A 16,189-nucleotide genomic window follows, 5' to 3' on the forward strand; every position below is an offset into this window, starting at 1 on the left:
ATCCTCATTAGTGTGACAGAATATATGGTATTCATACTTTCTGTAATATAAAGTTACTGAGTTTCGTTGATGTTTCTCTTAACAAAATATTTTGAAGATATGCTTAAATTCAACTTGGCTATTGACTTACTTTTATATATGTTATATATGTGTGTGTGTATATATATATAGATATAGATATAGATATATATGGTAATTCATATTTCCACATCAAAAATTGAGACATATGGATGATCTTAAGAGAGGTATTCCTTTTGCAAAGTTTTGTCTTAAAGCATTCTTTCTTTTTCTCTTTGTTTATAATTGGAACAGCAACAAAACAAATGGGGAACAATGGTTGGAGTAAGATGGCCTGATGACTCAGCCTAACTAGGAAAAATTCAAAACCAAATGTGCATGTACAATTTGAAAGAGAACTATGAATATTAAGGATACCAGATTACCTCTGCTTGATCTAATAAACAATAATCCTATTAGAAAGTATGAGATAATGAGATGCTCAATCCTTGAGAAACTTTTACTTTATGACTATGAGGCAACTGAATTCATTCCCATTGTGGTGATGGGGAAGGACTGAAATGTAGTGTTTCATTTATTCTCTTTAGTTCAAATAAGTTTTTTAGTAAGTTCAATTTAAAGCTAAGAAGCCCAGTGGTTTTAAATGTTCTTAAATGGTCATCTAGACCTGAGTCAGGTCCTTCTATCCCTCCACACTCTTTTTTGCAGAAGGCAGAATAAGACAAATAGATCATAGCATAAATTATCAAAAGGACAGTTTCTCATTCCACAACTAGAGGACTCTTTCCACATGTCATATTATCCACCAAACAGTCCCAGTCTTGAAATGTTAAATATAGCTAACAATCAAAAAGCAGGCATGAGAAAAATAAGACTAAGATGCTCAACAAGCTGAATGATTCATAACTGAAGAATGATTTGAAAATAAGTTCTCCAAAGCTTTATTCCTCACTTTAAAAATCTGACATTCATTAAATAGGGGCTTCCTTCAAGCTTCAGTTCAAATCCCACCTTCTATAATAGTCTTTTTTCCAGTCACCTGTTCATCTATCCCCCCCACCCCCATACCCATATTTTCTAAGATTTTCTACAATTTACTCTTTATATATCTTTTAATTTAGTTATTTGCATATTCTCTCTCCCATTAGAATGTAAACTATTTGAGGGCAGGGATTATATTCTTTCTTTGAAGCACCAGTACTAAACATAGGATCTGGCATTTAGCACTTAATCAATACTTAGGTATTGGCTGAGTAGAAAACTTGTTTTCTTTTTTTTAAAGTTATTTTATTCTGAATTTAGCAAATATAAAAAATCATTTCCATATATAAAGAAGAGTATGTGTGAAACCAAAATAGAACAATTAAAGGAAACAATTGTAAATAACTATATACATGAATATATTATATTTTTCTATACATGTAAATAACTATATACATGAATATATTATTTTTTCTATACATGCATATGTGCACATAATTGTAATGGAGACAATATTTTGATTATTTTAAGATAAATTATTACAAATTCAACAAGAATCCATGTTACTTAATCCATAGTTGCACTATTTACTTTACCTTGGGAAAATAATTCTTTGAAACTGTTATTTTCTTTTAATCTGTAAAATAATGAAGGTTTGGACTAGATAACCTATAATGCTAAAATCTGTTCTGATACCAACTCTACCCCAGGAAAAACAGATTCACACAAAACATGCATACTCAAAAGAAGGAAAGGATTCTCTCCTTTTCATTCAAACAAAAAGACTCACCTGGACTTTGACTGACATCTGCTGAGGCATTTCCAAAGGGAGAGAAAGGGAGAGAAAAGAAAGGAGGGAGGGAGAAAAAAAAAGAAAGAAGAGAATTAGCAGCCCACACACACACAGCAACACAATATGTACTTGCATGACTGTGAAGCTCATGCAAGACCCAAAGATTGTTTAGTTTCTGAGCAGTCAGCTCTATCTTCACCCAAAAACCACCCATGCAAGCTGAGGGTCCCAAGATCCCCTTTCACTGTGCATGTAGCAAGAAAGAGTAGGTTCACATCTGTCCGGAGAGAAGCAATCCTGGAAACAGATAGAGCTCCAGAGAGCAAAGCAGACCTGGAATCAGCAAGAATATTGGTTAAAATATTCTCATGAGCACCACAATCACAAAACGCAAATCCATTTCACCCACCAGACAGGACATTGCATATAAGTTTGAACAAGTTTTCAGAGCACAGAAAAATAATAGTAAGACATTCCCTTTGAAAACTAGAGAAAAAGAACCACATGAATTTAAGATAAATTGTAGGATTATTGACCACCAGTCCTAAAGTCCAGGAGAACAATCATCTTTTTAAATTCTTCATCCCTGTCTTCCTCGTGACCATCCTTCATCACAGAAAGCAATATGGGTGAACTGAAAATTCCCATTTAATTCTTCCCACTTCCTACCATCAAGGCAAGAATCATCATTTCAAATAAAATATGGCATACACAAATAAACATAACTGAATAACCCCCGTGTCCAATATACCAAAATTTAGAGAAGTTTATCTCCCTTGACTGGCCACAGGGTAAACTGTTTATTTATTTTGCTCACAAGAAGTTTTAAAAGACATCTTACTAAGTTCAGAAAGGATTATCATTAATGGAAGAAGGAAAACACTGACTAGCTCGGGCTTGTCATTGAAGCTCACGGAATTTTTAAGTTGAAATTGATCTTAATGATGTGTTAGTGTCTCTTCACTCCACAAATGGAAAAACTGATGATTTTTTAATGTTATTTGTCCCCTTAGGGCAGCTAGGTGATGCAGTGAATAGGGTGTCAGGCCTGGAGTCAGGAAAATTCATCTTCCTGAATTCAAATAAAGTCCCATCATTTTCTAGCTGTGTGACCCTGGGCAAGTCACTTAATTCTGTTTGCTTCAGTTTCCTCACCTGCAAAATAAGCTGGAGAAGGAATTTGCAAACCTGTCTGCTATCTTTGCCAAGAAAATACTAAAAAGGGTCATGAAGAATCCAACTTAACTGAATTCACTGTGATTAAATCAAATGAATTGGAACAAAGCAAACCAGTTTTTCTCACACACATTCGATACCCTTTGTGCCAATAATTAAAACACCTATACAAATAAATAAGAGAGTGAACAGGAAAGCCTATGAATTTTTTGGCAGGAAAGTATTATAGTAACATGAGAATTGAATGAGCCATGAAGAGTGGAAGGACTATGAAAACACACAGAATGCACTTGGAAGCCCCTACTAGTTCATTCCATAGTATATACATATATACTCCAAAGTCTCTTTCAGATTTACTTCAGAGTTAAAGTTAGGGGTGGAGTGGCAGAAGGGAGGGATAAAGATGGGGAAACAGAAGAGGTGGGAAGAGAAAACATGTTGCATAAATAACTAAACAGGGCCATTAATTGTGACTGATTGATTGCTTGAAATAGTGGTCCTTAACCTACCCCTTAATTAAACAGGATAGCAAACTATTTCCATGTGGTCAGAGAGAGCACTGTGGTAGGAATGCCTGCAATGAAAAGCAGAATAGAGAGCTAGACTAGAAAATCAGGAAGAGCTGGATTCAAATCCTGATTTAAATACCTAGGAGCTATGTAATCCTGGGCAAGTCATTTGATTTCTTTTGATTTAAGCTGCTTTATCATAAAATTGGAATAATAACAGCACACTCTTTTTGGAATTGTGTGCCATTACTATCCATATTTTACAGATAAATTGGATGAGACTTTTTTATACAGTTACAAAATTTCAAAGTGGTGAAAAAAATAATCTCTGATTTGCCTAAATCTCTCATGCTACTCATTAAGTGGGGTTATCTCAGAATCACTGAAAATTAGATCTAAAGGAAAACTTAGAATTTGAGTCCAATCTCATTTTATAGACTAACAAAACTGATGACCAAAGAACTGAAATTACTTGCACAAGTTAATACAGTAAATGACAGACCCAGCGACTCTAAGATGTTTGATTCTTCCATAGCCATGTACAAACTCCATTTCAGCTCCATAATTGGTGAAATCACATTTCTACTCCGTACCTGAGCTACCATCCCATATCATATGAATGAACTTGGCGGTCAGAAAAAGAGTGGAAGGGATGAGGTTCTAAATCTGAAGTGTTCAGTAGGCATATCAGAATCAAACCCTCAGAGACCCCACCTTGTGAACTGTGCCTCAGGTCTGACCTATTTTTCTTGGAGAGAAAATAGAATATAGATTTAAATGCAGCAGTACTCTGGAAACTGCAGGGCGAACCTTGTGAGAAAATAAAACAGCAGGGGAAGGAAACTTGAAAATGGGATGGGGGGAAGCATAGACGTCATGCTACCCAAATCAAGCTGAACTGACTTACCAATTTACCTCCCTTCTCTCATTCCCTTTTCAAAAACAAACAAACAAAAAATGTTTTTTTGGCCAATCTCGGGGGGGAAATTTATATTCCCTACATGTGGGAGATATCCCAAGAGCACAATAGGGTTTTGGTAGAACTTGTTGCTCAGTCACGGTTGACTCTTTGTGACTCCATGTGAGTTTTCTTGGCAATGATACTGGAATGGTTTGCCATTCCTTCTCCAGCTTATTTTGCAAATGAGGAAACTGAGGCAAACAGGGTTAAGTGACTTGCGGAAAATCACTCAACTTAGACTTGTCTGAGGTCACATTTGAACTCAGATTTTCCTAACTCCAGACCCAGTCCTCTAACTACTGTAACACCTAGCAGCCCCCTTTAATAGAACTAATTTGCCTCAAAATTTGTATTTTTGACCTTCCTTTGAATTAAGGTCCAAGGAAAACTTGATTATCCTGACACTTCTCCCTATGCCTCAACATACCCAAGTTAAAAAATGGATTGGATAAGGCCGAAATTTAAAGAACCAGTATCCAAGAAACAGGATTTGATCATGTCAGAGAGATGGAAGGTGTCAAAGACATCCTGCTGAGTATCAAACAGAGCCAGGGAAGAGAAACACAGAGATGAAAAGGGCAAAAACAAGCTTCTCCAATTCCCTTCTAATTCTCACCTACCTCTCTTTCCCCCAGGGGAGAGTAATGAGCAAGATGATTCCCTTTGCTTCAAGAACACTGGAGCATAAAGACCTCCCAGACTCAACTTAAAGATAATTCCCACGAAAGGGCTTCCTTTCCAGTGTTCTGGGGATTTTTTCACTTTCTCTTTATGTGAACTCTTCAAATAAAAGAAGATTTGTCAGGATGTAAAAGGCAGGGAAGTGCAGGCTTTTTTCCTAAACACAAGAGCCTATTTAGCATGCCCCTAAAGAGGGCCAGCCCTGGGGCCCCAGGGCTGCTTCCTTTAAGGAGTTGGGATTGCAGGAGTTGACAGCAGGGTGGTCAGTTTTATCAGGTGCATCCCAGCCTGAGGAAAGGAGAGTGAGAACCGGGAGGAATGAAAAATCCTGCCAAGAAAAAAGCAGACACTCCTATCATGCCGGTGTCTATAATGTGGATATCTTTGAAGGATCTAAAAGAGTCGTAGTGATTTTAGCTAAGAGGAGTAGCATTTGATTGACAGATTGAAAGACAGACATCCCTTCCATGATGGCTCTTGAGACGAACAGGTACCGGTGGAGATTGCTTTTCTTCAATGCCCTCTTCCCAGGTATCTCAAAGTTGACTTGCTTGGCAAATCTCATCATTATTTTTATTCTTACTCTATTTCAATATATATGCCCTACTCCACCACTGGATTGTGAGCTCCATAGGACCAGAGTGGATCTCTACCTTATTAGTTCAAAATAAGTTTAAGGAGCCAATAAAGGAAGGGAGCAACTGGGTAGCACAGTAGAGAGAGCACTGGATCTGACATCCAAAAAGCTCATCTTCCTGAGTTCACATTTGGTCTAAGGCACTAACATACCTTCTCTCACCCTAGATTTGGGGAAGAAGGGAGGATAGGTGATTAGAAGGGACAAGAGCAGGATTCTGATCCGCAATTCAACAGTATAGGGAATCCTCAGTATGGAAATTCCCTCCATTAATTTCATTTGGCAACTCATCTGCAACTTACAGTCATAACTTTGTCCGGGACAAAGGATGAGTTATAATAATAAAAATAATATTAGCTGGTAAAGTATTTGTAGCTAGAGTTTATGAGGGTGAATAATAATAGCTATCATATATATATATATATATATATATATATATATATATATATATATAATGCTTTTAGGGTTTGCAAAGTACTTTATAAATATTATCTCATTTCATCCTCACAACAAATCTGAAAGATAGGTGTTTTTATTATCCCTCTTTTACAGATGAGGAAACCAAAGCAAGGGACTAGCCCAGAGATACACCGATTGTAAATGTGTCTGCAGCTAGATTTAAATTGAGATCTTCCTGACTCCAAGTCCAGTGATTTATCCAAAACCACCATCTAATTACAAATTTAAATGTCTTGCCCAATGTTGAATAATTAGTAGAAACAGATTAGACATCTTTCTGAAGTCAAGGTTGGACCCCAATCATGGTACCTTGCTGCTTCTTGCTTTGCATTTAAAAGACAATAAATTTCTGTCACTATTGAAAGATTGGGGAAAGCTAAGATTTTCAGGATCTTTATAATAGAAAAGCTTTTCCTGGCCACAGCAAGGTTGAACTCTTGCCCACAAGGAAAAAAAATACTAGGTTAATTAACTAGCTAAGCACTGCCTTAAAATTTAATTGGGAACACCTGAACTCAGGAAAGGGTAGAATATAAGCTTCCTGAATGTAGAGGTGCTCCTAAAAATCATGTTTGTATTACCAATGACTAACACAATGCCTGGCACCTAGTGAGTGCTTAATGAATATTTGTGAAAGGCAGGAAGGAAGGAAGGAGAGAAGGAGGGAGAAATGAATGAAGGAAAAATATTCAAAGGAGGCAGAATGATCCACTAGGCAGAGATATGGCTGTGCCTCATTGGAAAATAAGAAAACAAAACTGACCTAAATAAGAGCACTCTCCATCATCTGTTGAGACAGGAAAGGATTGGGTTATGTCAAAGGAAACAAATTACTAGATAACTTTATTCCAAAAGCACATTTCCCCATATGTTTCCATTCCTCCAATTCCTGGGCATCCTGATCACTATGCTATTTTATCTATGTGATTTTCCTTGAGGGTCAAAAAACATAGCCCCTTCCCCAAATTCTTTATGTCAATAGGAACAATTGTTTCTATACTGATGTCAAGTACCACCTCAATATTATAAGAAGAAACATATTTATAGCCATTCTCCCTAAGGGATAAAGGAGGAGCTATAAGGGGCACTTTGTGCTCAATCTAAACTAGACTTGGGTCCAATATAAGGATATTTGGGCTTAAACCCTTTCACTGATAGAATATCCATGCTGTAAGTAGGAGGTGTCTTAAGCACACTTAAGCTAAGGGAGGGATCTTAGGATCATATTTACAATTAAACTAGACCTTAAAGGTTATAGCATTTAACACTCTCATTTTAGAATGGTAGAAGCTAAGATCTATAGAGTTAAATGATTTTTCCAAGTACTTACACATATTAGGGCCAAGGATTCAAACCCCAGGTTTGACATCAGACCTAACATTCTTTCTGAAAGAAGTGGCTCAATCACCTGATATGACATCAAAAGTAATGAGGTTCTATGCCCTTTTTCTTTCTGGTACAGAAAAACAACCCAGTACAAAAAGGAGTCTTGGAGAGATTTACTCTAGGAGAAAGGTTCTTAATCTGGGATCCAAGAGTCTGTGGATAGATTTCAGAGAATCCATGAATTTACTGGGAAAAACAAGCAAAAAAAATGACATCTTAATTTTCACTAACTTTTGGTTTTCTTTGTAATCCAATGCATTTTATTTTATTCACTTAAAAACATTATTCTAAGAAGGATCCTATAGGGTTCAATATATTGTCGAAAGGGTCCATGACAAAAGAAAAAACATGACAACTCCTGTTCTAGAAGGTGACTATAAAGCACAGCCATCCTACTTTGACCTCCACCAATTTGAACAAGGACATTCTGAGTAAAAGTCCACAAATCTCAATTTCAGAAAATAAGAATCTTTCATCTTTGAAATCCCCTTTCTCTACTGGAATAGCATCTGTTGTTCTTCAAGGTAGAGGGGTGATTAATGTGTAATCAAAACAAAACAATCCAAGAGAATGAATGTTGTCAGCTTTCTTAATGGTAAATTTCTTTGAGTAAGAAGCTCTAGACACTGTGCTTTTAAAAACTGCTATAGGATGGGATGAGGGAAGGTGAGAAGAGGACTTAAGTGTGATTTCAGAAACTCTATTTCAGAATGTTCCAACCAGGAAGAAGGAGTATTTCTTTTTAGATGTTTTGATTTAATTCATTTTTTCAAACATTTATTAAGTTCCTACTAGGGTCAAGGCACTGTGATTTGGGAAAAGTTTTTCAGGTTTCTTTAAATCTTCTCATCATTTTTATTCCCAATAATGGATCCTGCTTTCTGATGGCACTAGGGTTAGTTCAAAGTAAGTTTAAGAAGCCAATAAAGTAAAGGGGCAGCTAGGTGGCTCAGTGGAGAGAGTGCTGGGTCTGACATTCAAAAGGCTTATCTTCCTGAGTGCAAATTTGGTCCCAGACACTAAGCTGTGTGACCCAAAGCAAGTCATTTAACTCTGTTTGCCTCAGCTTCCTCATCTGTAAAATGAACTGGAGATAAAAATGGTAAACCACTCTAGTATTTCTGCCAAGAAAATCCCAAATTGGAATATGGAGATTCAGATGAAATGACAGAACAGCAACAAAACTCCTTATCTCATTTAATCTTCACAACAATACTGAGAGGCAGGTGTTTTTATTATTCCTTTTTACAGTTGAGTTACAGAAATCAAGTGACTTAAGCAGATTCTCACACCTAATGTTTGAGATCAAATTCAAACTCAGGTCTTTGTGATTCATGGTGTAACACTCTGTACCACCCAGCTCCCTATTTTTTCACTATTTTCCCTTTCTTAGTTATCTCCTCAGTTCCCGTGGTTGCAACTATAGTCTCTATACAGATGATTCCCAGATCTATATATCCAGTCCTCAGTTCTAATTTTATATTCTTCTTATTACATGTTTAACATATTTACCTAGTTAATGTGTCCCACACAGATGCATAGTCATTCTCCCTAAATCCACCCCTCTTCTTTATTTCCTTATGTTTGTCAATGTTCCCATTAATCATGCAGTTATTCATGTTTTAAATCTTGCAATCTTCCTCTCACTAACTGGACTTTCCTTTAATGGACAACACTTCAATTTCTCCTCAAAACCTCTTTCATAATCCTCTTCCCTTCACTCCCACCACGCCAAAACTCCTAGATTGGGCCTTTATTGTTGTTCAATCACTGCCTCTTCACTTTTGGGTTTGTTTGTAGTTTTTGTTTGGGTTTGGTTTTTTGTTTTTGTTTTTGTTTTTTTAAGATACTGAAATATTTTGCTAGCTCCTTTTCCTTTTACAGATGTGGAAACTGAGGCAAATAGGATTAAGGGACTTGCCCAGAGTTACATAGCTAATAAGTGTCTGAGGCCATATTGGAACTCAGGTATTCCTAACTTTAGACCTGTTGCTCTATCCACTGTGTCACCTTACTACCTCAGGCTTTTATTACTTCTCATCTAGACAACACAAATATTTTAATAGTCCCCAATTGATTTCCTTTAACCAGACACTCCTCTCTCCACACAATTGCCAAACTGATGTTCCTAAAGCACACTTTTGACTACAATACTCTTCTACTCAAGAAGCTTTAGTGAGTCCCCCTTCCTTGCTTTTGGATTAAAATGTAAATTCCTTTTTTTGGCACTTAAAACCCTTTTCTATCAGGGTCTAACCCATCTTTGCAGGATAATCACATATTAATCATCTTAATACAGTTTCCAGCTAAAAATGTCTGCTTTCAGTTTCTGTGTTCAATATTACATCTCCCACCTTTGCACAGATCATCTCCCATACCTAGAATGCTCCCCTTCCTTAACTATACTTCATGAAAACCCACCTCCCTTTATTGTTACTGTTGTTTAGTCATTTTCAGTCATATTCAATTCTTTGGGACCTGTTCTGGGGTTTTCTTGGCAAAGATACTGTAATGGCTTGTCATTTCTTTCTCCAGACCATTTTACAGATGAAGAATATAAGCAAATAGGGTTAAAGTGACTAGCCTATGGTCACATAGCTAGTAAATATCTGAGGCCACATTGGAACTCAGATCTTTCTGACTCCCAGCTCAGGACTTCCATCCACTGCTCTACCTACTCACCCAAGATCATTTTCAAGATTCAGAAAAAATGTTGCATCCCCCAAGACCTTTTATGATTCTCCCAATTATCAGTGTCCCACCTCAATCATGTATTTTTATATAGTCAATATCTGTGAATGTGTTGAATCCTGCTAAGAGAATATAAACTCCCTGGGGGTCTGGACTAAATCACTTCTTTGTCTTTCCATTGTTTAGCACAATGCCTAGCATATAGTAGATCCTTAATAAATAAGTATCACAATAAGTGATAATGAACATAGAAAGGGAAAATAAACAATACTTGCTCTTGAGCCTCCTCCTTCTATCCCTCCATTTAGCTATGTTCCTAATAAACTATAGGGGAACAGAATTTATTGGTTAAACAGATAAAGAGGAAAGAAGACCTACATACAATGGAGTCTCTGCTCTAATCTATTTGCTTTCAAACTAATAACAATCTCCCAGTAATCAGGAAAAATACATCTAGAAAAGGAAAGAGACTGGAATACCTGGACCATAGGTTCATACACATACACATACAAACACAAATTCTATTAAATGACTATTCCCAGCCATAGTGAAGACTGTTTTTGGATTGCTTGGGGCAAGAAGAACAAAACAAAGGAAGGGAAAATAAGATAGGAGATCTGAATTCCCTCCCTTCCCCCAACTAGGCTGTTGACCTAATTTTCCAAAGACATTTTTTTCCCTTTTGGTCAAGCTTGTCTGCAAATCACAACACCCAACAAGGCTTAGGGAACAAGCATGTAGGCAGCTAGGAAGCTTTGTCACTGCCCCCAATGTCATTTCTTTTGGAAGAACAGATGGGAATGAGATTTGCAGACCCTGATGAGATAGGAAAATTGAGGGGGTAGAATATGAGGAATAAACCATTCTTTCCAGATTATCTTAATTCCAAATGTTTTCTCCGATATTTCTTCCTCCACATTTCTAATATACTCAATGATTTTCCTGATTCAGAAAGATCACAAAGGAGCTTTAAAAAATGGGAAATTTGCTCTCTTTATCTATGCTTATATGATACAAGGATTCTGCTTTTTTTTTCTTTTTTCCCAGTTGGTGTAAAACTGTGGGAGAAAAAAATAAATGCTTGATAATTTTTTAAAATCAGAAATTATTTCTTAAGAAAGAAACAACAGGCAGGGATAGCACCTGATGAGGGAAGGCAGGAGCAAAAAATAACATGACGGCAAGAAGTTTTTTGGTTTTTTTCTTCAGATGAAAGATGCCACAGAATCGTCTTTTCATATTGTTCTGTCATTTTTCAATTATATCTGACTCTTTGTGACCACCTTGGGGGGAGGGTTGGTTTCCATTACCTTTTCCAGATCATTTTATAGATGACAAAATTGAGGCAAAGTGAATTAAATGATTTGCAGTGGGTCACTGCAACTAGGAAGGGTCTGAGATCAGATTGGAACTCAGGTATTCCTGACTCCAGAACGAGAGCCCTATCCACTGCTCCAATTAGCTGACAAAAATCTTGCCCAAACTTTCAAAGTTGTATTTTTCATAGGAAACAAATGTTTTTCTTAGAAAATAAAAGTAAGGGGGAAAAAACAGGAGACACAGAAAGAGAAGTAAAACAATATTCCTTTGGATCCCCCTTCTTTTGCAATAGCCAGCTTGCATTTATACAGTGAAGTTTAATTATGTCTGAGTACCTTCATTAAAAAAAAAAAACTAAAAAACCTTAAGTATACCAATAGACAGCATGACATAGTAGAAAGCATTGAGGAACAAGAGACCTGAGTTCTAGTACCAAACTCTGCCACTTTTTGTCAAATCACTGTATCTCTCTGAGATTTCCTCATTTACAAAATGAGGGGCTTGCACCAGATGGCTTCAACATCTCTCCCAGCTTTTCATGGTTTCTCAGGTATTCCTGCTTTTAGATGTACTGAAATCATTGAATCAAAGTCTCAAAATATATGCCCATAAGGCAATATCCTTATTGTACATGAGACATTGCCTTTGTCTATTCAGATGTTGGCAGAAACTGTCAAATAAGCAGATAAAAGTAGAGATGTGAAGCATCAGTCTTTATTAAACAATGTTAATCCAAAGGATCGGGAGAGAATGAGGATCACCTGTAAAAATACACAACCACCAAAATGTCAAAATAATCTTTTGGTAGAAGCTGAGATAGGGCACAAATGAAGTCTCTGGTGAAATGGAGACAAAAGAAGGACAATGATGGTTGGTGAAGGGGCGTCAGTTTGAAGCCTGTTCTGAAGCTAGTCTACATTCTGACAGTCACATAGAGTTTGGTACATATCAGGTCCATGGCTTTAATTCTTATATAGGTTTCTTGCTGTAGCTTTGTTCCATAAATAATCCCAACTCTCCAGGTTAATCTTTTTCCAAACAAGTGCCAGTGGTAATATTGATTGATTACTGTAACCCATCACTAAACTCATACTGAAGTGGAAGAATTTAAGCACATGACTCAATGACAGTATACACTATGCACAGCCTATTATTAAGGGGATAGGGATTAACTGAGTGCTCAGTGAAGGGCTAGCAAAATTTTAAAAAAAGAAAAAGAAAAACAACAGTTCAGCCTAAGCTCCATGGCTGGTGGGCATAGAAATCCTGATCCAATCAAATTTCTTTAGTTGCACAGGATGGGCAAGCAAGGGTGGGTTTTGCTTTATTGGAGGGGATCGCCACATTGATGAGACTGTACATTGGAGCATTTGAATACTTTATTCTAACAGCACAACTTGGCTTTCTACCCTATTAAGAAAGCATAATTTGAATGAAAGCATTACTACCCTTAAACTTATGTCCTAAGGTTCAGAAAGTATAAGGAAGTAAAGAACTTATTTGTCCTTTCGGTCACAACTTAATCTAGAGTATAAAAAAGGCACAGAATGAATTGCCTGAGTTAAAACCACCCAGATTAGCAAAAAAGAAAGCAAACAATTCACTGATTTTTCCAGTCTCTTTTTCTGGCCCTTTATCCAGACTAGGCTTACTACCCTTGGGTATCCTATAGCAGGGCTTCTTAAACTTTTTCTATTTGTGACCCCTTTTTGCAATTTTTTTATGTGATTCCAAGTACATAAACATATAAAATAGATACACAAATAAAACATTTACTGATAATAAATCATAGTTTTGCAATCCCCACATCCAGTTATGAAAACTCATACTGGGTCACGACCTACAGTTTAAGAAGCTAGGTCCTATAGCTCGCTATCCTGAATTCTATTCTTTTCTCCCTCTGGACTATTTCATTGGCTAGTTTTATCAGCCTCCATTTTATTATTCAGCATCTCCATGCAAATGATTCTCATATCTTTTTAGCCAATCATAATCAGCCTCCTATCTCTAACTGCCTCTTAGACATCTTCAACTTGAGGGCCAAGACATAGGCATCTTAAATGCAACATGTCCAAAGCTGAACTTTTATCTTTCCCAACAAACTCTCCCCTTTTCCTAACTTAGAGGCAGCTAAGTGCTCAGTAGATAAAGTATTGGGCTTGGAGTCAGGAAGACAAGTTTAAATCCAGCCTCAAAAACTTCCTTGTTGGGCAAGTTATAACCTCTGTTTACCTATGGATCACTGCTTTGTCAAAAACAAACAAACAAACAAACAAAAACACAAAGTGATTCACTAGAGAAGAAAATGGCAAACCACTCTAGCATCTCTGTCAAGAAAACGCCATTGACAGAGGTCCATAGTATCACAAAGAGTCAAACATATTAAAGAGCAAACTTTCTAACTTCCTTATTATTGTCAAGGACACCATTATCCTCTCAGTCACCTAGGCTCAAAACTTGGGTATCATCCTTGATCCTCATCCTACCATATTCCATGTCCAATTTGTTGCCAAATCCAATCAATTCTACTTGGGGGAGGGGGAGGAGAAGCAAAGAAGGGTTATATATCTCTGTTCTCCTCTGGCATGATCATCACTTTAATATAGGTTTCTCAGTACATCATGCCTGAATTATTGCAATGGTTTGCTGCTTGGTCTTCCTGACTGTCTTTTCTCATTCCAGTCCATCCTTCAGTCAGCTTTCAAAGTGATCTTACTAAAAATCTGACCTCTGGATCTATGGATCATGTCACTATATATGCTATTCAATCAAGTGGCCTATTGCTTCCAATCTCAAATATAATAATCTCTGTTTGGCTTTCAAAATCTTTCATGATCTACTCCCCTCCTATCTTTCCAGGTTTCTGATACTCTAGTCCTGAATATGTACTCCACGATACACACTTCTTGCTGTTCTTCAGTAATGACACACTTTCTAACCCCCTGAAATTCTGTTTTCATCAGCTCTCCTTCATGCTTACCATTCTCTTCCACCAAGTTTCCCTGGTTTCCTACAAGTCTCACCTAGAAATCTCACTTTGTTTTTTGTTGTTACTGTTGCTTTAACTTTTTTTTATTGTTTTCTTTTTTCCTGATAATACATGTACATTAATTTCAAAAATATACATTTATTTATGAATCATGTTAGCACATGATTCATAAAGTAATATGTACTAAAAATAAATATATTAGAAAAAAAGAACTAATGAGACAGGATATAGCTCACCAATATTTTTATGTATTTTGTTCTATCTGCTGTTTTAAGAAGGAAAAAGAATTTTGTATATTCTGGGATGAGAAAGTGAATATGTTTGCTGTGTCTTCCCTAAGTTAAAGAGGCCCCTGATTATGTCAGAACCACCCCCCCCAAAAAAAAAGAATCATCTTCATTTCTGAAAATGAAAATCAGAACAAAAGGGGAAAACCATGAGAGAAAGTAAAACAGAAGAAAAAGGCAAAAAAGCAAATGTGACATTTATTGTTTTACATTCATTCTCCAGGATTCTCTCTCTAAAGGCAGATGGCATTATCTATCCAAAGTTTACTGGAATTGCCTTAGATCACTGAACCACTGAGAAGAACCAAGTTTTTCATAGTTGATCATCGCTAAAACCTCACTCTCTACAGCAAGCTTTTACTGACTTCCCCTAGATCTTATTGCCTTCTCTTTAAAATTACCTCCAATTTATCATGTGGTCAGGACTGTTTTTTATCTTTTTTGTACCCAAATACTTAGCACAGTGTCTGATAGAACACAAATGCTTCATACATGCTTGTTGAGTTGTCTAACTCTCCTCCCCAAGACAATTTTAAAATCAGAAAAATTTATTCACTTTCTGGAATGGGGGAAGATGTTACCTCTTACAAAAATATTCAGTTTGATTTGTTTGGGGAAGGGGGGTGACAGACCTATGACCTTTCATTCTTACAAGGAATTACTTTTAAAGAATTCCCTTCTAAACAAAGCAAATCTTCCACTTAATTTTAGAGAATTGGTCGGGGCACTGAGGGTTGAGTGATTTGCCTAGTGCCAGTCAATGTTCCAAAGACAGGACTTGAACCCAGGTTTTCTTTGCTCTCTATTCACCATTCCATGATGTCTCCCAATATTTTTTCAGTTACATGAAAACACTGGAATCCTTGTAGAGTCATAGCCAGAAAATGAAGATAAGGGGAGGGAATATGAATTTATTAAATACCATGTGTCAAGCACTGTACTAAGTACTTTCCAAATATTATTTTATTTGATCCCGTTTTACAATTGAGGAAATTGAGGCAGGCTTGCATTGTGCCACATGGTTAGAAAATGTCTGAAGCTGGCTTTGAATTCAGGTCTTCCTGCCTTCAGCACTTTAAGCACTGATCCACTTAGTTGCCTCCTAATAACATAAGAAATCAAGGAACTAGAGTCTAAGTAGAGACTGTTGCTGTGGAAAGAGCAGCTGATTGTAAGCCTGGGCATCTCCATTGTATCCCTAACTATGGCTCTGTCATGTTTTGTGTGACTATGATAGGGTATCTCACCTGTGTCCATTTTCTTTATTTGTAAAATGCAGGAGGGAGAAAAGTAGCTGTCTG

General features: G+C 36.8%; 1 protein-coding gene across 25 annotated transcripts in view; it reads right to left on the reverse strand.

Moving 5' to 3' along the window:
• Window positions 1-16,189, reverse strand: part of NRXN3 (neurexin 3) — a 2,067,316-nt gene that overhangs the window by 1,926,626 nt on the left and 124,501 nt on the right. For all 25 annotated transcript variants that reach the window (XR_007950618.1, XR_007950617.1, XR_007950616.1 and 22 more), the window contains exon 3: window positions 1,790-1,807. Coding sequence is in view for 22 of the 25 variants with exons in the window: in XM_051977495.1 (XP_051833455.1) it covers window positions 1,790-1,807 (18 nt within the window). In the remaining 3 variants the exon portion in view is untranslated. The remainder of the gene's footprint in view (window positions 1-1,789; window positions 1,808-16,189) is intronic.

Source organism: Antechinus flavipes, chromosome 2 (genome assembly GCF_016432865.1).
Source record: "Antechinus flavipes isolate AdamAnt ecotype Samford, QLD, Australia chromosome 2, AdamAnt_v2, whole genome shotgun sequence".
Lineage (NCBI taxonomy): Eukaryota > Metazoa > Chordata > Mammalia > Dasyuromorphia > Dasyuridae > Antechinus > Antechinus flavipes.